Source organism: Schistocerca piceifrons, chromosome X (genome assembly GCF_021461385.2).
Source record: "Schistocerca piceifrons isolate TAMUIC-IGC-003096 chromosome X, iqSchPice1.1, whole genome shotgun sequence".
In the NCBI taxonomy this organism is placed as follows: domain Eukaryota; kingdom Metazoa; phylum Arthropoda; class Insecta; order Orthoptera; family Acrididae; genus Schistocerca; species Schistocerca piceifrons.
Genome location: NC_060149.1, coordinates 553,190,923 through 553,214,988, shown reverse-complemented (window position 1 = coordinate 553,214,988; position 24,066 = coordinate 553,190,923). Strand labels below are relative to the sequence as shown.

The 24,066-nt window shown below is 40.5% G+C and overlaps 1 protein-coding gene across 3 annotated transcripts in view; it reads left to right on the top strand.

The window, feature by feature from the left end:
• LOC124721331 (syntaxin-binding protein 5) overlaps positions 1 to 24,066 on the top strand; it is a 1,049,372-nt gene that overhangs the window by 923,867 nt on the left and 101,439 nt on the right. For all 3 annotated transcript variants that reach the window (XM_047246245.1, XM_047246244.1, XM_047246243.1), the window contains exons 17-18: positions 2,740 to 2,862; positions 8,308 to 8,511. In XM_047246245.1, the coding sequence (XP_047102201.1) occupies positions 2,740 to 2,862; positions 8,308 to 8,511 (327 nt within the window). The remainder of the gene's footprint in view (positions 1 to 2,739; positions 2,863 to 8,307; positions 8,512 to 24,066) is intronic.

The following is a 24,066-nucleotide window of genomic DNA, read 5'->3' as shown; positions in this document are numbered from 1 at the left end:
AGTTAGTTGTCCCTGCATTTCTTCTTCAAATTTGTCATCATCTGTAGCAAAACATCCAACATGTGGCACATATACCAGGTGGTTATAATTATAGTGCAGCTACTTACAGCAGTTCAGTGTGGGCTGTAATTATTGTATGGCAGTGGAACTTGTTAGATACGCTATTACATTAATGCAGGACTGATTTACCCTGGACTACAAATTAGTTCCAACTTTGGCGACCAACTGGAATGTGAATGAAAGAAAGACACACAGAACTGTCAAAATTGGAACTAATTTTTTCCCACCGTAAATCAGATCAGCGTTAATCCATTAGCATACCTACCAAGTTTTACTGCCACACAATAGTTACAGCTCACTCTGGACCTCCATAAGTAGCAGCACTTTAATTACAACCGCGTGGTACTTGTAGAATTTCCACCTCCTTCCCTTTCACTTTCATTTTGACTGGCATCATCCTGTCACTCATTCCCTTTACCTCCTCTTTCAGCCCTCCTCCCATAATCACTGCCACTGCATGTCTTTCTTCTTCCTCATTCCCATTCCGGTATACACTCAGCTTCCTGCATCATCTATCCTTCAACCTAGTTTTTGACAATCCTAAAATATCCAGTCTCCTTGTATTTAGTGAATCCTCCAGTTCTTCCACCTTCCCTGCTAGCGTATGTTTGAAAGCATGTATTTTATCCACTGCCAGCATGCTGGGCCTATCATGGCTGGATTTTCTATCAGAGTTTTCTCTCCAGCCTTTTTCGTCTGTAGGAGGTATTTCAGTTTGATCTCTCAGGCTTTTGCAGTGTGACTGATTAATAGTAAGCTTCTGGGTATTCAACAAAGTTGTTTCCATTTTCTGCACAATATGTCAATGACCGACCCAGCTATGTTCCTCAGGTGCTGTGAGTTTTGCTATTTTGTGTACTTGCTGCCTGGACTCTCACCAGACTGTGCGCTACTGTTGGTCTCACACCACTATTGATAGCTGAGTTTGATTCCAGACATCCACTGCTCCCTTTGAAGCTCTATCCATTGTAATATGAAGTTGAAGATGGAAATTGAAAAAGTTGGGTCAACTGCCTTTACTTTATGTGTTAGTTAAGAGAAGACCAGATGGATCTCTGGGTCACACTGTAAATAGAAAATCTACACACTCTGACATCTGTTTTGTGCATTGAGCCATCACCATCCATCACAAAGAAATATGGTGCTAAAGACACTAGTACATAGATCTTGAACACTTTCAAAGAAGGAGAGACTCACTGGAGGGTTAAAACACCTGTGACAGGTGTTCTGAAGGTATGGGTACTGAATGGATGATGCAGTCAAAATCAGGTATGCCTGAGAAAGAGGTTGAGATTGAGACTGGGTAAGAAAAGCCAAAAATTGATTATCCGGAAAGATCAGTTGATAACTATGGAAACATTCCTTCAACTAAGATAAAAAGTATTCTTAATTAAGTATAATCAAGGTCTCCAAAAGCCAGTTGTGTATGCATTCCATGCAACTGTGGCATATCTTATGTTGGGCAGACTATCAGAACTGCCAAGGAGACATGCAAGGAACATCAGCAATGCACCTGACTAAACAGCCAAGTAAATCAGCTGTCACCAAGCACTGTCTGAAATATAATCATTAAATGAAGTAAGATGAGACCAGTATTGTGATGTAAATAGTAAGTTTCTGTGACAGCATAATGAAGGCATCTATTGAAATAAGGATGTCAGAAAACCTAATAAACAGGGACATAGGTGTCAATTTAAATAATGCTTAGGGTCTGGCACTCAATTTATCGAAATCTCATCAACCATCACTTTCATCAGAATTGGAAAACACTGAGGGAATTTGTTTCACAGAGTATCAGTGAATGCTCTGTGAAACAAAAGAGCATCAAAAGTCACAGTTGATGACAGGAATCAAACTTGATCATAAATAGCAGGGTGAGACCAATAGTAGTTCCCAGTCGGCGAATACACGTAATAGGAAAACTTGCAGCACCTGAAGAAGACAACTGGGCCGGATTTTGAAATATTGTGCAGGAAATGTAAATAACAACTTGGCTGAACATTCAGCAGCTCACTATTATGTATTTTAATTTCCCTCCTACCTACAGCCAGGAGCTACTGAAGTATTCCCCAGTCCATCACCTGGGAATGCCCCCTCTGGGTTTAAGGCTCACTCAAGAGAATAAACTTATGTCACTGTATTACTTAACAATTTAATTCTCTTGTGCCCTTTATAACCATTCCGAAGTCTAAGAGAGTGTTTATGGCTTGTCAGCATTAATCTCAAGCATTGTGATGATGTGAAAATCTGAACTTCAAATGATTTGTCACCATCAAGGTCATATGAATTTATCAATTTGTACAGGAAAGAGAGAGATTCTAATGATTTATCTGATAGCTTTATAGTTAACTAAACTGACTTGTTTCATAGATCACAATTTGAACCCCAGTGACATAGCCGTAAACTAAATGGAAAAAAAATATCAGATAACCATAATGCTTTCTGTACCTGTTCCAAGAACCATGTACTTCTACTGAAAGGCAGTTATGTTGGATGTATAAATAAATGTGTTATTCATCCTTATCAGTCTTATTTTATGTGATTTATTATTAGTACATATCTACACAAATTGCCAAATATTTTTGTTTTAATCTGCAAAACAATGCTCATTGGATTTTAAAATTTATGTCAAAAATGCTGAGCTCTTGAAATTTTAACAAAACTAATTTCTGTACACAGGCACAATTTTTCGGCTTAAGGGATGTATTCTAACGATGTCATTTTTGGACTGTAATGGTGCACTTATACCATATTCATATGAAGCATGGCGTGACGAGAATAAAGATGGGCGAGAAAAAATAAGTAAGTAAAACAACTTAATATTAGTTCTGTAATGTTGTGTAAAATTTTGCATGTGTTCTGGAAAGTAAAATGTTTGCTGTAACAACATGCACATGTGCATGCATCTGCCCATGTGCTTGGGTGTGTAGAACATGTGCTCGCGCATGTGCTCTCTCTCTCTCTCTCTCTCTCTCTCTCTCTCTCTCTCTCTCTCTCTCTCACGCACACACACATTCTTAATATAGAAATTTGATGAGATATCACTGACGTGAACTTACCTGCTGATGTGTGTTAAGAAGCTGTTTAATTACATTAACACACATTATGCATGAACTGTGGTTCAGGATCAGATGCAGTTCATACCTGTTAATCAAAAAGTTGTCTGGCCACACCAGACACCAGGTGGAGTATGTGATTTAAACAGATATCTGAATTCATACAGACTAATACTGTGCCTTATTTCTGTATATGTAAACAGTCATGAAGCATCCATTCCTTTACGTAAATGTTAGTGTAACGTTACTTCAATTCGCTTGAAGTACATACTGATATAGCATGTTGCAGAGTGGTTAATGGACCACCACAAAGTTGTAGTCCCCTAAGGAAGTCACAGATTTAAAGTTACCTTTTGTAACAATAAGTGATAAAGGAAAATAAAGATGGCAATCTGGGATTAGATACAGGATTCCCCGTTGACACAGCCAGCAATGTAAGTGGTTCAAAGGTGAAAATTGTTCATTCTTAATAGTGTGAATGATTTATCTAAACTAAGTTCTTAAGTTTGTTAACAAAGGTTGATTTGTAAAGGCTGTTGGGAAAGGTATGTTCTGTATTTTGTGTGTCATCCAGTTTATTGAGTTTTTATTTCAACCTCTTCATTTGTTTTGAAATATTTATTTAGGATTATAAAATATACACTGGTTTTCCATATTGATTTCTGCCTTGTTTGGTATAGATGATATTTTTATACAATTTGTTGTCTGCAACTATTAAACAATGCTCTGTTTATATACATTTACATATACATATACTCTTTAAACCACTATGAAGTACATGCCAGAAAATATTTTCTATTGTATCGTGTTTCAGAGTTTCTAATCATTCCATTCCCATATGGAGCGCAGGAAGAATGAGTGCACAAATCTCTTTATGCACAGTGGAATTAGTGTAATCTTGTCCTATGGGAGCAATACATTGGGGAATGTTTGCAGATTACTACATCTGTCAGTTAATATTGGTTCTTGAAATTTAATAAGTAGGCATTTGTGGGATAGTTGGCATCTGTCTTCAGTCTTTGTCCAATTCAAGTAATTCCATGTGTGACTCATTGATATTTTAGTCATAGCATACTATATTTTTTGTTTTGTGAACTGCGATATTTTACACTTCCAAATATTTAAAGTACCACTTTGAAACCTTACCTTTTTTTGTGTGCTGCATGTGGATATTATTTAGGCCTGAGATTCTGTTCACATAAAGCTTGCTGACACACAAACCATTATTAGTTTCTGATGACAAATGGTATTAAATATCACATGTAATACACAAGGCATAAGGAGCCATATGTTCTACTAATGTATATAGGAAATTGCTGACTAACTGAAATTAACAGCTTGTTGAAAATGATTACCATAACCTCAACTTTACATATTTGTTTGTTTTGAATGCATGTGGCTTATTGTATAGCTCATAGAGAGACTGAAATACAGTTAAAAGCACTTCTTTGACAAACAGTTGATAAAGTGAGGCCATTATAATCAGGCACTTGATAATGTGGTAGATTGATAGTCCAGCAAGCATCAGAAATTTTCCTGAATTTTTGGGTTGGCATGGTTGACGGTACAGCCGGATGCCTTCAAGAAACAGTAGAACTGTTTGGCATGGCACTTCATCAATAACAATTGTCTGCCTCACTAAGTGATTAATATATATAAAAAAGATGCTGTGACTTACCAAACAAGAAAGCACTGGTAGATAGACACAATAAAAACACACACACACACACACACACACACACACACACACACACACACAAATTTCAAGCTTTCGCAACCCAAGGTTGCATCATCAGAAAAGAGGGAAGGTGAGGGAAAGACGAAAGGATGTGGGTTTTAAGGGAGAGGGTAAGGAGTCATTCCAATCCTGGGAGCGGAAAGACTTACCTTAGGGGGAAAAAAGGGACAGGTACACACTTACACGCACACACACACATATCCATCCACATATATACAGACACAGGCAGACATATGTAAAGGCAAAGAGGTTGGGCAGAGATGTCAGTCGAGGCGGAAGTACAGAGGCAAAGATGTTGTTGAATGACAAGTGATGTACGAGGGGTGGCAACTTGAAATTAGCGGAGGTTGAGGCCTGGTGGGTAACGGGAACAGAGGATATATTGAAGGGCAAGTTCCAATCTCCGGAGTTCTGATAGGTTGGTGTCAGTGGGAAGTATCCAGATAAACCGTACAGTGTAACACTGCGCCAAGATGTGCTGGCCGTGCACCAAGGCATGTTTAGCCACAGGGTGATCCTCATTAGCAACAAACACTGTCTGTCTGTCTGTCCATTCATATGAATGGACAGTTTGTTGCTGGTCATTCCCACATAGAAGGCTTCACAGTGTAGGAAGGTCAGTTGGTAAATCATGTGGGTGCTTTGCTTTGCCTTTGATCATGTACACCTTCCGGGTTACAGGACTGGAGTAGGTGGTGGTGGGAGAGTGCATGGGACAGGTTTTACACCGGGGGCAGTTACAAGGTTAGGAGCCAGATGGTAGGGAAGGTGGTTTGGGGATTTCATAGGGATGAACCAAGAGGTTATGAAGGTTAGGTGGATGGCAGAAAGACACTCTTGGTGGAGTGAGGAGAATTTCGTGAACTTTGGATCTCATTTCAGGGCAGGATTTGAGGAAGTCGTATCCCTGCTGGAGAGCCACAGAGTCTGATCCAGTCCCGGAAAGTATCCTGTCACAAGTTGGGCACTTTTGGGGTTCTTCTGTGGGAGGTTCTGGGTTTGAGGGGATGAGGAAGTGGCTCTGGATATTTGCTTCTGTACTAGGTCGCGGGGGTAGTTGCGGGATTCAAAAGCTGTTTTCAGGTTGTTGGTGTAATGGTTCAGGGATTCTGGACTGGAGCAGATTCGTTTGCCACAAAGACCTAAGCTGTAGGGAAGGGACCGTTTGATATGGAATGGGTGGCAGCTGTCATAATGGAGGTACTGTTGCTTGTTGGTGGGTTTGATGTGGACGGATGTGTGAAGCTGGCCATTGGACAGGTGGAGGTCAAAGTCGAGGAAAGTGACATGGGATTTGGAGTAGGACCAGGTGAATCTGATGGAACCAAAGGAGTTGAGGTTGGAGAGGAAATTCTGGCGTTCTTCTTCACTGTGAGTCCAGATCATGAAGATGTCATCAATAAATCTGTACCAAACTTTGGGTTGGCAGGCCTGGGTAACCAAGAAGGCTTCCTCTAAGCGAGCCATAAATAGGTTTGTCGTACGAGGGGGCCATCCTGGTACCCATGGCTGTTCCCTTTAATTGTTGGTATGTCTGGCCTTCAAAAGTGGAGATGTTGTGAGTTAGGATGAAGCTGGCTAAGGTAATGAGGAAAGAGGTTTTAGGTACGGTGGCAGGTGATCGGTGTGAAAGGAAGTGCTCCATCGCAGTGAGGCCCTGGACGTGTGGGATATTTGTGTATAAGGAAGTGGCATCAATGGTTATGAGGATGGTTTCCAGGGGTAACAGATTGGGTAAGGATTCCAGGCGTTCAAGAAAGTGGTTGGTGTCTTTGGTGAACCTGCTAAGTGATTATATTCTCCCCAAGAAAATCCACATGTGTGTTTGGAGCTTACAGGCACTCAACCAGGATAAGCCATTTCCATAGTTAGTCCTGGCGAAAACTGTGGCATAATCAGTTGAAGAAGCCAAGGTGGAAAGCAATGTAAATGATGACGAGTCAACGACTGATTGCTCTGAATTTGTATGAATGCTAAAATCTGCATCCAGTAATGAACTGAGCAAATTTTCAGCAGCAGAACTTGACAAATGGATTGACATTAACAGAAATTTAGTTATTGAAGAAGAGCTTACTAATGATGTGGTATTAAAAAGTGTTTTCAACCCCCAGGAGGTACCAGAAAACTGAGAATCATGAAGAAGAAGAAGAAGAAGTGTCTATGTCCCACATTTCTTGGGCTGAGGCTTCAGAAGCCTTAAAAACTTGTGAAATTCAATGAGAGTAGCCAACAATACACTGCTTCTGAAGTTATAAATCTGCACATTGTTGTTGTTGTGGTCTTCAGTCCAGAGCCTGATTTGATGCAGCTCTCCATGCTACTCTATCCTGTGAAAGCTCCTTCCTTTCTGAGTAACTACTGAAACCTACATTCTTCTCAATCTGTTTAATGTATTCATGCCTTGGTCTCCCTCTACCATTTTTACCCTCCACACTTCCCTCCAATTTTTGTCAACTGACTCTAAATAATTAAAGGTATGAGATCATTCACATTAGTACTAGAATACATTAAATTTTGGTTTTGTGATAAATAACACAGATCTAAAGGCTGTTAATTCAAATAGGTACTTATGGATTACAATTGGGAATAACTTCAGTAGGAACAGGGAGGGGGGGGGGGGGGGAGGCAGGCAGACTGACTAAAGACTGCAATTTATTGGTAGAATTCTTAGATGATGCAATAGGTTTACTAAAAAAGGCTCACTACACTACACTTGTGTGTCCTCTTCTGGAACAATGCTGTGCATTGTGGGTTCCGTATCAGATATGATTGATGGAGGACACTGAAAAAGTTCAAAGGAGTCAGCTCATTTTGTATTATCTTGAAATAGGGGAGCGTGTGTGATGGATATGACTTGAAAGTTGCAACAAAGGCATTTTTTGTTGGGGTGAGATCTTTTCATGAAATTTCATCACCAACTTTCTCCTCCCTTTGTGATGATATTTTGTTGGTGTTGACATACATAGGGAGAAATGATTATCATAATAAAGTAAGAACAACCAGAACCCACATGGAAAGATTTAAGTGTTCATTTTTCCCGTGATAGAGAAATAGTCTGAAGGTGATTTGATGAACCCTCTGTCGGACACTTAATTGTGAAATGTGGAGTAATCCTACAGCTAAAGAAACAGAATAATAATAATAATGTCCTTCTGATATACACATTCAGTGTCGTGGGACGAAAACATTTTGTGTGATATTGTGTGTTTTTTCACCAATGGGCCTTTCCACCACCAGTGGTCATAAGTGTTCAGCAGAACACTACAACTTACCACCATAAGAATGCTGTTAACTTATTTAAATAAATGACCCATAATGAGTGGAAAAATATCATCACAGTTTCAACATCTTATTTCACACACTTTTTCTTACTCTAGGTAATTACAGAGTAACTGCATAATATTGTTTATGTGATTTTTTTGTGAACTAAACACAATATTTGTTTGTTTACAGAAACACCTACAAAATCCTCATCTAACAATAGAATGTCTCCAACACTTGGTGGACAGCAGGACCAGTTTGGTGATCGTCAGTTTGTTGTGCTAACTTCAGAGAAGCAGGCCAGAGTTGTTGCACTTCCTTCTCATAATTGTGTTTATAGACAACAACTTGCTGAAACAGATTTTGTGGTTAAGGCTGAAATAATTTCACTGAAAGGTAAGGTACACAGAGTGAACATTCAACTTATAGCTGATTATAGTAGCAATTTTAGGCACATGGCTTAATTCCTGCATCACATTAATGAAATGTTTTTGTTAAAAACTTTCTCCTACAGAAACAAGCCTAGAGTTTCATCAGTATTTAGTTTTGTCATTGTTGATTAATAAACTATTAATATAATGTGTTCATATTTGTATGTGCATGTTTACCTCAAAATTTGGGAAAATTTGTGACTGGCATGGATTTGCAACTTTATGACTGTTTAAAGCATATGTTAACATAATAATGTGTACATATAATGTAAAGAGTAAACATGACAATTTGCCATACAGATGAGGCAATGAATCATCAATAAATACATAAACAAGACTGAAAACATTGACAAGCTTTTAGACAATGTCATTCTTAGGAGCTAACTAACCCAAAATGTGTGTGTGTGTGTGTGTGTGTGTGTGTGTGTGTGTGTGTGTGTGTGTGTGTGTGTGTGTGTTTTCGTTCATTTGTTTGGAGGGGGGGAGGTTATCCAGGTTTTTTGTGCTCAGCCACATGTTCTGCTATTGGTTGATCAACTGTGCTGTTGGGCACAGGTTCGGCTTGGGCTAACCCCATGGCGATGGCGGGGAGGGGGGGGGGGGGCAGTTAGTTCGTGATACACCCATCATCGTACAAGACTGTGCTAAAGTTACACTGTATTGTGCACATGATGGCTGCATTCATAGGTGGTACTGCCTCTGATGAGATAGGATATTATTTTTTTTATCTTGCATTTGGAATGGGATATGCTAGCTGGGTGCATACGCCATGTTTTGCACCTCAGATTCCAACAAGGATATAAACCATGAGTAAAACTCAGGACAAGACAGAATTATTGCTCATATAAACATGATAACTATTGTCATTTGTTCTGTTTTCTGCTATTCCTTAGTTGCTTCAAAATATGCATTTCACTTCTTTCTATTTATGAAGCACTCTTAGTAGAGTGTAATCCATGTTTCTTTATATAAATATAACAAATGTATTATGTAGTAGTTACAGTATGTTACTATATTATATTTTGTCATGTTTTTCAGATTAGAAACAACTTTTGTAGCACAAATTTCATGAGGTTAAATTATTTTTGGTGTTTCTTATGATTTCCAGGGTTGTGTTATTATTGACCTTGGGGATTTTCTTCCCCTGGAATTTTTATCTTGTGCTTCGAATGACTAATGGATGGTTTCCCTGTGCTCTATGTGTTTATGAAACAAGGGACCGATGACCTCTGCAGTTCGGTCCCTCTAATCCTCAAACAAACCAACCAACCAACCAGTGTTGTTAGTCCATATGTGTGGTTCTGGAGCTGCATTCATTCAGTCCCCATGCTCCGGCTGACCAATTTCCGGCATTTTTCCACCCATATTTATTACAACACATCACTTGCACGTGAATGTGTCAATCCTTGTGGGAGCGCTAGCGGCTATTCTTTGTGTGTGTGTGTGTGTGTGTGTGTGTGTGTGTGTGTGTGTGTGTGTGTGTGTGTGTGTGAAAGTTGTCTTGAAATGTCAGGAGATTTTTGTTGAAATTGTTCACTCTAATAATTTTCATGTTATGTTCCATGTTGGATGGTTGATGTCTGTTTCATTGGGTGTTCTGCAAAGGTAGAATGGTTATTTTCATTCTTACTGCATCTTATACATTCTTTATACCTAGTTCTGAAATTCCTGCCTGTCATTCCAACCCAACAGTGGTGATCAACATAACACAAAAAATTGATCTCATCAGAGCAAGAACACTGCAGTATATGCGGAACAAACATAAATGAAAAATCAGAACACTCAGTGACAAAAATAACCAGAAAGCAAAACACAACAAAGTACAACACACTCACAACCACAGATTTCATCCAAAACTAATAAACCTTGCAGATACTGAATTAAAAGAGAGAGAAATGCAGCTATTAGCGAAAGGGCTCAAACACATCATCAGTACAAAAAAATAGATAACAACTACATAGAAAACCTGGTTGTAGAAACTGAAAGCATCCTGACAGAGGAAAAGAAATGGAAAAACAACATTGTAAATATTGGGCTAATACTGGAACTAGTGAATAAATAAACAAACAGCATAATCACCATGTCAAAGAAAAAGCAAAACAGAAAAATTCAAACAGAAAACTTCTTCATTAAGAAATTAAAAGAAATACTACAATCTAACAACATCATGGTCACAAGAGCTGATAATAAAGAACAACATATAGGGAAAAAACTAAAGATTTCATATCCTGTAACAGTAACACAACACTGAAATCTGATCCAGCAGCATGTTTTACATGAAAAACAACCTCCAAGACAACAAACACCTACTCACAGAGAAACAAAAACAAGAGATCACACAGGAGAACTCAAAAGCACCAACACTCAGAAGCCAACTGAAGGTTCACAAACCCCTTATTCCATTGAGGACTAACATTAATTTCATGCATGCACCATCATACCAACGAGGCAAAACATATGAACAAAATCATAATGAAACATTATGAAATGAAGAACAGCAAAAGAATGAAAAACACAAATGAACTTACAACACAAATAAAAGACTTACACATTCTGCAAACAGCATTACTCATCTTTTTTTGACATAGAGAACATGTACACCTCAATACCCAATGCAGACACAATAAAACAAATTGAAGAAAACATACTGACATACAACAAACTACTTTCAGACAATACTAATGAAATAACCAAAACCATCAAAGCAATGACATCCCAAAATTACTTTCAGTTGGAAAAGAAATTTTACTTACAAAAAGATGGGCTTCCAATGGGATCTCCAATATCTGGAACATAAGCAAACATATTCATCAACCACATAGAAAACACAATCTTTGATACAGTCATCATAGAGAGAGGATACAAAATTGTTTACTTGTACAGATATGTGGAGTAAAGAGAGACAGCAATAAGCACACATTTGATATTTGCAGAAAGACAACAGCCACAGGTACAGTTATACATGCTTCAACACCCAACCACAAAATCAAAAATTAACAGCTCTACGACACATATTCCACAGACTAAATAATATACCACTCAGTAAAGAAAACTATGAAAAAGCATCACAAACAATAAAACCCACCACCACAAACAATGGTTACAACACCCATACAGTACAGACTTGGACAAAAAATCAAAATGCAGTTAAAGAAAACTGAAAACTAGCAGAGAACTCAAGCGCCAAAGAATCCCACAGAAACTTCAGCATGCATGCAAACACAAAACAGTAACCCTCCTGGCATGTCTAACAAAAGAGATGGTAACTTTAACTCGCAAACACAAATCAATACACAGTATGGCAAATGCATTAAAGAAACAGGGATTGCACATTGCTTACAGAACAAAAAACACATACCGGTCACGTTTAGAAACAACAACAACAACAACAGACAAACCAGATAAATAAAAAGGAGCAGGCATATGCCAGTTAGAATGCCAAGAATGTGAATCTGCATATATGGGGATGGCAGGCAGGAATTTCAAAACTAGGTATAAAAAACATATAAGAAGCTGGAAGTATGAAAATAGCCATTCTACCTTTGCTGAACACCTGATAAAACATGGTTGTTAACCATGTAACATGAAATTGACATTAAAATTAATAGAGTGAACAATCACAACAAAAAACTCCTGACATTACAAGAAAACTTTCACATACAAAGAGCCCTTGCAGTGAAAAAGAAAGTAATTAATGACTAAATCAATAAAAAATTACTCACCCTGTAAGCCATTACAACAATAACAAACAGAAATATGAAAAATAACCCAAGCAAATAATTAATCAACCTCTCTCTCTCTCTGAGAGAGAGAGAGAGAGAGAGAGAGAGAGAGAGAGAGAGAGAGAGAATTGGCAACACTATACACTGTAGACACACACACATGTTGATCACAAAATGAAAAAAAAAAAACAATGAAAAATGCAAGTGATGTGTTGTAATAAATGTGGATGAAAAAATGCCAGAAATTGGCCAGCTGGAGCATGGGAACCAAATGAACACATCTTTGGGATCACACATATGGACTAAAACTGTAAGTATCAATGATAATTTAGCCTCATTAAATTTGTGCTACAAAATTTGTTTCTAATCTGAAAAACATTACAAAACGTAACATGGTAACATATTGTAATTACTACATAATGCATGTATTAAAAAAACCTTGTATTACAGGCCACTGAAGATATTTCATGAATAAAAGCAGCAAAAGGCATATAGCAAGAAAACAAACTGCTTTTCATTTAGTTGCACAGATGGGCGGTATCTCTGTGAATGATGATTGTTATTATTTGTATGAATCTAATCTAACATACCACTTACGAAGGGTCATAGCAATATTTGATAAAGAATTGAGATGTAAATTTATCACTTTTTTATTGAAATTGTCCATACAGACTTCCTGGTACTTGAACAGTAGTTTTTAGTGGTGTGTAACTGTGTGAAATTTTATATTCATTAAGTGTCAAATTCTAAAAGCCCACAGAATGGAGTCTAACAAGAATGATTTCACCAGAACTTTTATTGTTTCGAACTTCAGTCTGTATCTTTCACCTGATCACAAAGCATTAATTACTGAATATACGGAATATATGTTATCACTAAACTTTGTCCGCCCCCCCCCCCCTTGCCCTCCCCAACATCACCAGCACCACCCCCATTCACAGCCAAGTTCTGACCCTAGAATTTACAAAACAGTAGAATTTTTGAACACTAATCCAGTTGATGGTTTCATTTATGGTGAGTCATTCCTTTGTCTGAAAAGGTTCCAGAAAAGGTCCCAGAAATGATTCACATAATTCACAAATACATACAATACAAGTATTATAAAAAGTCTCAATGCTATCATAGAACTGACCCACTGTCAGTATCTGTTCACTCTCTAACTCGTTTTATAGCAGCTATAAAAATCTTTTCATTTGCTGGTTACACATGTGTTGAGTAACAATTTATTTTGTCTGCAACTTCAGTTATAGGGATACTGTCTTTTTCAATGCACAGAATACTTCTTGATAAAGTAAGCTGTCTTGAAAAGGGCTGAAGGCTGATGGAAAGGAGCGGATATAATTATTTGGGTTTGCTAAGACTTAAAACTCACAGAATGGTTTTTAGGTTTCAACACATGCAGTAACAGATTTTGCTGTTTAGTGGCTATATATCCATGAATAAACGGTCTGTGCTCATTTGGACAGCACCGTGCACAATATGAGTAGTACTAAAAAAATGCCATTAAATTTCAGTTAAACTGTAAATCCACTAAATACTTAGGGATTACAATCACAAACAACAAAAATTGGAACAGTGGCAAAGAAAATTTTGCTGGGATGAGTAACCAAAGACAGCATTTTATTTGCAGAACACTTAGAAGATGGGACAGAGAAAGCAACGAGACTGCCTACAGTTGCTTGTCTGTCCTCTTCTGAAGTATTTCTTTGTGGTGTGGGATCCTTATCAAATATGATTGACAGAGGAAATTAAAAAAGTTCAAAGATGGGTTGCTTGTTTTGCGTTATAATGAAATTGGGGGGGAAGAGCATCATGGATGTAACAAGCACATGGAATGTCGATCATTAAAACAAAGACTTTTTCATAGCAGCAAGATATTTTCATGAAATTTCAGTAATCAACTTTCTCCTCCAAATGCCAACACATTGGGAGAAATTAACAGTGTAATGAAGTAAGATAAATCAGAACACACGTGGAAAGATTTAGATGGTCATTTTTCCCATGTCCTATTTGGGAGTGGAATGGTAGAGAGATAGTTTGTATGGGATTCTGTGCACATTCTGCTAAAAATTTATCTGTGAATTGTAGAGTCAGATGCAGATGTAGATGTGTAGATGTAGAAAACCTGCAGCTGTTCAATTATTTGCACTCTTGTCTTAAAGCTTATAATAAAGATTGTTTTTAGCTTTCCTTTTATTCCTTTGATGATTGGTATTTGTGTTGTTTGCTGAAATTGTTACAAAGTTCTTCTCAACATCAGACTTTCTCAATATCTCTAAGACATATAAAATCAAATACTTTACAGTTTCAACACTGATGTTCACCAACTCCAACACTCTTTCTACGATGGTGTCATGTGAATTGTAAAACCTAATCACTATTAAGTTTCCTTAGTTGGAAGATTCTATGTCCCTGAAATAAACTGTGCTTCTTTCAGTTCATTTATTATTTGCTCCTAGCAAACAGCAAGGCTGTATTCATGATAACTAATTTGGTTTTTGTCTATGAGCATAAGAATTTCCTGTTGAAAACAGATTTAATTATGCCAGTGGTGCAGTACTTGCCCTTAAAACTCTGGTTGCACATAACTGTATGGTATGCAAATATAGCTTCTTGCCCTGAAAGTTATTCCTCCATGTCTGAAACTGCTTTCACCAACAGGTAGTTACTGATTTTTACTCTCAAATAGTTATTCTGAAATCCAGCTTCATGTTTATTGAACTTGACATGAGCTGCTGGGTTGGTGTGTACTGTGTCCTCAGTGAAAAACTTTGTAGCATGAACTGTGCACTGGGCATTCTCATTGTGTCCTTTAATAAACAGAAATTCTTATGCTATTAAACTAGTATTGTTTTTCGTTATGTGAATTTATTTGCAAAAGATTAGCATACAGCCGCATTTAAATACCAATTACGTTACTACTCTGTGAACTGACTTGCACTATGTCATTGATATTTTTGTTCAAAGTGACTCTTGGAACATGCAACTACTGTTTAGTTTGCACTTGTGTTTCCCAGTGATAAACAGTGGCAATATTAAGATACAGTTTAGCAAAGTCACTGCTGTATGCACAATAAACTTGCATACAACACACCAAAGATAGAGCACAAAGTTATCTGCAAGACTGCAGTATCATTCCATTTGTGAAAAAATCATTATAATATGTTGAACTGGGAACTGATATGGTTTTGTTTTTTTAGTATGAGTGAAATGTAATGCCAACAAACTAAAAATTCACTCAAGAAAGGCTTGGTTTTAGGACAGTTGTTCAGTTTAGAAATTTTACAAGAATCTCACTACACAAGACAAAAATCAGTGACATTTTGTTGTCCCCAAAGAGAGATTGAGTTGGAGGTGCAGTCGCTATTAAATGCTGGAACGGTCGTTGCTGCCTCGGAATGGGATTTGCCAGATAGTGGGTCATGTTGTACCAGTACCACGGTGAGCGCAGAGTCGGAAGAGTTCTGGTGGTGACAACATTCTTTATTCTGCAAGTTGTCCATACAGAGGCAATGCCACCTGAACATAACACATGGCCTAGCATTTGGCTCTCGGCAGCACAAGTGTGCCAGGCTGGTGTGCTACCTTGGTGGAATAGCAGTGGCTGATGTAGCTTTGCAAACTCCTGGCTGTTGTCATGAATCTGGCAGGCAACAGCATATGCTGGGTGGTTGGGAGGCCACTGTCTGTAGTCAGACAGAAGCATAGGTGTGCAGGTGTCAAACCTGCAACCCTTTGTAAATTTCCAGAGTACCAGATGAAGATGCCCTGCAGTAGATCTTCTCTCGGTGGCACTGCGTGAGATGCAGAGTGGTCAGGTCAAGTAGCAGCACATAGACTGACAGCTGGCTGATGGCACTGCTAGATGTAGTAGAAGCTGCTCGGCCCCCATGGGACTGCCAGCTGGCACATTAGTACCAGTATGTTTTATTTTATACTATGAATGAAATGTACAGCTAGCAAACCCATTGGTCTCTCAAAAAAGACAGTACAGTAATTTGTTTATAAATTTTTAAAAAATGAAGTCTCCCTTCGTAGAAGACATTGTGGATATTTTGCTATCCTCAAAGAGGGAATAGAATGGGATGGAGTATTCAGAATAGAATATTTATCATTTCACATAGGATCATATCATTGAAACATTGTTGACTCAGTGAATACTGTTGTGTGCCTATATAGGTATATACACTGCAAGATGTGGCAGACCAAAAAAGTGGAGCAGCCAGAAGTGGAAGATGAAATCAAACTTCACATGCCCCCCCCCCCCCCCCCACACACACACACACACACAGACAGAGAGAGAGAGAGAGAGAGAGAGAGAGAGAGAGAGAGAGAGAGAGAGAGAGAGAGAAATGGTTAGGGGGAGGGGGGGTGATACATATCACAGTGCAAGAATCTAAATAGGTTTTACATGTCTTTGTCTTTTTTAATGTTTTCCATGCTGCAACCTTTATTTTTTAAGTATTTTTAATGGTTTGTCTTCGTAGTTTATAAATATGGTTGTGTATATAAGAACAACACACAAATCTGTTAAAAGAGGATGCACACGTATACAGAGATTAATGTAAAAATTCGCAGTGTCTGCTACTTGTCTTCCTTTTGTATAAAATCTTTTGAACTGTAACATCATTTGCTTTTCAAGTACTTTTCTTCCCTAAATTTTAGACTTTTTTGTCCTTGAACTTGGTCCATATTTTATTGCTAAGCTTCGAAGTCATGTAATATGGAGCACTTTCAAACATGATAAACCTGTGACAAGGCAACCTGTAGTCTGACCTATGCCTTATTTTGTAAGCATGTGTAAAATAAATTGCTTCAAAAACTCGTGGGGAGTTTTAATCTCAAAGATGGGTATTTTATATATGAATGTACAAGGAATTGTCATTAAGTCAAGGCTTTTAATAATGGTTCACTTGGTTGTCTATTGTTTGTTTCCATCATAGCTCTGATGATTTTTTCTGTGCCTTGAACATTCCATACAGCTTTACTTTTTCAACACACCAAAAAATTATGCTGCATCCAACAACTGATATAAAACTTGAATGGTGAAAATTTTCCTAATAGCTAAATCAGTTAAATTACTTAGGGCTATTATCGCATAAACAAAACTGTTTAAATGCTTCACTAAGCAATCTACTTGAGCAGTCCATAAAAAGATTATGTTTATAGTAACTCCAAGAAACTTAGGAGTCTGCAGTGATCAGTTCTTTGCCCTCATATTTTAACTACTAGATATATTCAGCAGTTGGTTCTTGAAATGTACATCCCAAAATATTGTTAAAAATAAAAATTGGTCTGGAAAAATTAAAATGAATGAGCATGCTACCCATGTGGTAAGGGCTCAGGAGAAGGTGTGGTGTAATTATGGACCAGGATAATACATAGATTGAGTGCACAGCAGAGCACCATTGTGGATGAGGTGGGAAAGATTGTGGGTTGGATGTTCCTCACTTTCAGGCTTGACCATGGGTTATCAACATCCTGAAAATGATTTGGATAAGTTGCTACAGTCCAGGGGGTCATATTTTGTTGCTGGTTCATGGATGTTGTTGCCTCATAAAGCCGCTTGTGTGGATATGACACGAGATCTGTTTGTGGACTAGGTTTAGAGAGTGGTGTCTGTGTGCTAATGTCTTAGTAATACCTTCACCATCCTGTGCAGCAGATTGCTCAAAACTGCAGGTGTGTAATCCACAGCTGGCCAGACTTAATGGGAAATACTTTTAGTTTGGAAAAGAAGATTGCTTATCAAAATGGAGGTATTGTTGAGTGTCAGTGGACTCCATATGGACAGGGTTCTTCGTGGAGGTTTCAAAGAGGTGGAGGTCATGTCTGGTGATGTGGCATGCTGGACCGAAGATGATCAGGAGAAGTGGGTGGGAGAGAAGGTGTTAGGACTCTGGAAGAACGAGGATAAAGTGTATTGGCTGTGGCTACATATCATGAAGATATCATCAATGAATGAAACCATATAAGGGGCTTAAAATCTAAGGTGGATCAGGAGGGTTCCCCTAGATGGCCCATGAACACAATGGCATTTGAGGGTGTTGTATGGGTGGTCAAGGTAATGCCTCAGATTTGTTTTTACATGTTAATCGTGAAGAAGTGCTTCTTAAGGATCATGATGTAATTAGTCTGGTCTCCAAGGAATCATGTGGTAGATTTTGTAGGAGAGTGGGACAGGTAGAATTCAAGAACAGAAAGGCCATGGGCATGGGGGATATTGTTGCATAAGAGATTGATGTCAGCTATTAAGAATAAGGATATGGGATCCAGGTGGTAATGGGGTGGGGATGGTTGAGAGACAATGAAGGGAGTGGTTTTGTGTCCTTGATGTTTGGAAGTTCTTTCAGAGAGAGTACAGTATCTGAAGTGAAGGAGGTCTTACATTACCAGTAGTACCTTGGCCTGGAGCAATTCCCTGTTTATGGAGCTCCCTGTGTGTTGTTTAATTAGTGTGCAGTCTCTCTAGTATCTTCTGTATGACTGCTGGCCTAGGTTTACTGCTTCATAATGGCAACTCGATCTCTCCCTATCTTTTCATCTTTGTTGAATTGTAGGGTTATGATTATGAAGGAATTATCAGAAACAATCTGAACTGATATCATGGTATTTATCTGCCTTAATGCTGTACCTAATATTCCAAACCCAGTGCAACATTATGAGTGCCAAATATTTACCTATACTTTGTTGACATTCAAGGACATTTAACACAGGACAATTTTTTTATTCATAATTCTACCACAGCTGTTGTGACATGATTTCTTGATAAAGTCTAATTAATGAATTGATACCATATAATTAAATGTAACAAATTTTCTAGGCAATGAAACTTCTTTTATTCCTCTTGCTGATGAATTTTGTAACTAAAACCTTAGGATAAGTACAACAAAAACATTCACAGATGGTGGCAGATTCGTTAATTTTATATGAAGCAATATCTATTAAGAAGGCTGGAGACTCCTCCAAACTTCCATCTTTAAAGAGAACTATGGATGTCGTGGACTAATTACACTCTCTCAGCAGGCAGATTAAAAACAACAAAATGCCCTCATGTACATCCTTCATGTGTTCCTCATAGTATGAGGATGGTGCCATGGAAGTAGTCAAAATTTCCACAATGCATTCTCAATGCTAAAGCCGTACTCTGAAAAAAGTAGGTATCTAAGATATGCAGGAAGTACTTTACTCCAGCTTAATGTGCACTTGTCTTGACATACCTCATGGCCAGGGAAAAAGCTTCACCAATATAGTGTCTCTTGCACTGCTGTGTAACATATCTAACATCTTGAGGACACACTTTGTGTAAAGAACATATATCCTACAAACATGAATGCTGAGAGTCTGCTGCTTCATGATTATTTGCTTTGGCATGAACTTGAGAGTAAATATTATCTTTCAGTTGATGAAGCAAACATGTCTATACTTTTGGCATACCCATGAAGTGACAAGCATGTAGTATGTCAGTACAGGATTTGGCAGAATGAATAGTTTTGTGGCGGTGTTCGTAGCGATGAACAATTCGCTGTAGAAACGGCTTATGAAGTCACCGCCACACTTTTAATAGCGGGCCGACCGGTCCGCTGGAACAGTGAACAGAAAGATGAAAACCCAAACACTCTGATTAAATAAAAGTTGATACTTATCTTTATTAATGAAGATACAGACAGTAGTGAACTCCGTGTCTACAGAAATCTGTCTAGTTCGAGTCGGAGCGGATAGGTCAGCGTCGGCTGACTACAAACAACAACTCTGCTGCGATGAACACACAACTGACTAGCAAGTACACAATTCGGTGGCGAGTGTACAACTGAGCGGCGAATCCAGAACTGTCTTAGCGCTCGCGACTCCAGCGCTTAAGAACCCAGAAGCCAGCGGTGGCGCGCGCAGACTTGCGGCGATTTCCTGTCTCGCTGGCGCTGCTTATGCGGACGGCGTCCGGACTTTGATGCTGCCAACCTTTTGGCAGCGGGCTCGGGTGGCATTACTGGCTAGGATATAACACTCCTCCCCCCCAAATCGCCGCACCGTCGTTGAGTAATGACGTGGCGAGCGTCGACGGCGGGGGAGGGGTCTGGCCGCAGGCGTAGCAGAAGAGACCGGGGCGGAGACTGTTGTCGGTGGCAGCGCGGGGCCTCGGGAAACACCGACTGAAAACCGAGGTCAGGGTGCACGCCTGTGACCACGGGCGCAGCTTCTGGTACTGGATGCGACGGGGCGTCGGGACCCACGAAGAGAGGCAGCGTCTCCTGACGCTGCGTCGACGGCTGCTGAGTGGGCGCCGGACAAGGCGCTGAGGTGTCAGACTCCTTGGGGGTGCCCAAGGAAAGTGGCTGCAGGACAGGCTGCACAGCCACCGCTTGGGAAGGCGGCCCGGCTGAGGGGTCGACGTCCATCAGCTCCGAAGGCGGTGGCGACTGAAGAGGGACCGCAGGCGCCAGAGCGACCACCTGGGGTGCTCCCGGATGAAGCTGCGCGGGAGGCATCAACGGGACAGGCTGTCGGCGTGGTAGCGGCGACGGCTGCTGTTGCTGCCCTGGGGGCGGCAGCGAAGTCGGAAGGCGCGGCTGGAACCCGGCGTGGACCAAATCTGTGGACAAAGAACGAGCGGCAGAATCCGGGCGGCCAGCGTGGCGCAACTGGTTCTGATGCCTCCTGTGCACCCCAGTAGCACCTTGAACAGTATAAAAACCTCGACCCTGGACACTGATCACGGTACCACGTTCCCAACGACGGTGACCGTGATAAACTCTGAAAAAAACGGCGTCGTTGCGCTGAAAACGCGTGCGATGCTCAGAAGCGGCGGGTCGATCCGGGGGGTGCAACAACCGTAGTAGGGTGCGATGACGACGGCCGTGGAGAAGCTCCGCAGGCGAAGGGCCGTCGCGTGGCGTGGTCCAGTACAACGACAGGAACGTGATGAGGGCCTGCTGACGAGAGTGCGTAGCACGAAGGCGGTCCATATGATCCTTGAATGTGCGTACAAAACGTTCCGCTGCACCATTCGATTGAGGGTGGAACAGCGGAGTAAGAACATGGCGAATGCCATTGGCAGAACAAAAACTTTCAAATTCAGCAGAGGTAAATTGTGGACCATTGTCAGACACTAAAACTTCTGGAAGACCCTCAATACAAAAAATTGAAGTCAACGCCCGTATAGTTTGTGCAGACGTTGTAGACTGCATGGGCACAACAAACGGAAAATTACTAAATGCATCAATCACGATGAGCCAACGAGAATTCCAATATGGACCAGCGAAATCAATATGTACTCACTGCCAGGGTCCGGCAGGGCGTGCCCACTCAAAATAGCGTTGAGGCGGAGCAGCTTGGTGTTCGGCACATATCGAACAATCTGTAGACATCTGCGTAATCTGCTTATCAATGCCGATCCATGTACAATGACGGCGGGCAAGCTGCTTGGTGCGGACCACTCCCCAATGACCTTGATGCAACAAGTCGAGGACCTTGGATTGGAGCACTTGGGGAACCACTACACGAAGCTGGTCATTCTCGGTGCGTAACAGCAAAACTCCGTGCGAAACAGACAACAGATGACGTTGCGGATAATAGCGACGAACCACAGGATCCGATATGTCCTTTGCCTTGGACGGCCAACCACGTTGAACAAAACGTAATAGTAAACTCAGATGAGGATCCGTAGCTGTCTCACGTGCCACCTGACGATAATCAATCGGAAAATCCCGGAGGGATTGATGCTCATCGGCGTCAATCTGATGGCAAGAGTCGTCAGAGGAATCGAAGACATCATCCGCAGCAATCGGCAATCTAGAAAGCGCGTCAGCGTTTGCATGCTGAGCTGTAGGGCGATACAGTATCTCATACTGGTATTGTGATAACAAAAGAGCCCAACGTTGTAGTCTCTGAGCTGTCCGCTGAGGAACTGGCTTAGACGGATGAAACAGTGACGTCAGGGGCTTGTGATCTGTTACTAAATAGAATGGTCTACCATAGAGGTAGTGATGGAATTTTGTGACACCGAACACAATAGCCAACGCTTCCTTGTCCAATTGGCTATAATGACACTGAGCTTTGTTGAGCAATTTAGATGCGAACGCAATAGGACGTTCGGTGTTACCGACTCGGTGAGACAACACAGCACCGAGGCCGAAAGAAGAGGCATCACAAGCTAACACCAGAGGCTTGTTAGGGTCGTAATGGACCAGACAACGATCATTCAATAAAGCCTCTTTAAGCTGCTGAAAGGCTGATTGGCAATCAGCTGACCACACAAACGGAACATCCTTACGGCGGAGACGATGCAACGGTGCAGCAATCTGTGATGCATTAGGTATAAACCTAATATAATACGTCAATTTGCCAAGAACTGCTTGCAATTCATGCAGATTGCGAGGGGCGGGCAAATCACGAATAGCTGCTAAATGTGACTGGGAGGGATGAATGCCTTGAGCATTAATAACATGTCCCAGATACTCCATCTCCGTAAGGAAAAATGAACATTTATCGATGTTGCAACGTAGGCCTGCCTGAGACAACACTTTAAACAAACACTCCAAATTACGGAAATGTTCAGCAGGCGTCCGACCGGACACAACAACATCGTCTAAATAGTTGCAACACGATGGCACATTAGCCAGAAGTTGTGACAAAAAACGCTGAAAAACAGCTGGAGCTGACGCACAACCAAAAGGCAAACGCAGAAAACGGAACAACCCCAACGACGTGTTTATGACAAAATACTGTCGTGATTGCTCGTCGAGGGGCAATTGCAAATATGCTTCACAGAGATCAATTTTGGAAAAGAAGCGAGCTTCCCCTAACTTATCCATCAGCTCGTCCGGCCTAGGCAAAGGAAAAGAATCAATGACAGTCTGAGGATTAACTGTCGACTTAAAATCAGCACACAAACGTAACTTGCCAGACGGTTTCTTTATAATAACTAAGGGAGAAGCCCACTGGCTCGCTGAAACGGGTTGAATAACACCGTTGTTTTGCCAACGACGAAGTTCATCTTCTACAGGTGCCCGGAGGGCGTGAGGCACTGGACGAGCACGAAAAAATCGAGGCTGAGCATTATCTTTTAATGTAATATGAGGGGCAAAGTTCGCAGCACAACCTAGTTCGTCTTTAAATATGTCACTGTATTGTTTACACAAATTGGTTATGCTGTCTTGAGGAACAACAACAGAATTAAGTTGCAACACATTGTCTTGGATAGACAGGCCAAACAAGTCAAAACAGTCTAATCCGAAAATGTTTACACTGTCTGTAGCGCGGAGCACTGTGAATGAAACTGTTTTTGTATTGCCACGGAATGTGGCTGGCACGCTACATACACCTAACACAGGAATTTGTTCTCCACTATAAGTAGCCAAAGAATGTTTTGCTGCTGAAAGTTTAGGGCGGCCGATAGCCGCATACGTAGCACTATTTATGAGAGTCACAGACGCACCAGTGTCTAATTGAAAATTGAAGGTCTTATCCTGGATGCGTAGCTTCACAAATAGTTTATTACACTGTCTCTGGATCGGTGCAGTGGAGGCGGAAGACACAAAATCAGCGCGTTTAGCGCGTGGTCGCTGCTTACGACAACTCGTGGGTTGGGCGGGTGGAACAATAACTCCCGCTTCACTCGCAGTCTGTACATTACTTTTTACAGCGTTTGAATTACGCTTGGGTCGCATAGCAGAGGGCTGGGTGGGTGGCTTATTGCGAACAAGTTTAGTACCCACACGAACCGTGGAAGAGTCTTTAAACGCGACCTTCTGGGCGGGCTGGCTTTGAAGAACATGAATATCCATGGGCTGGGCAGCACT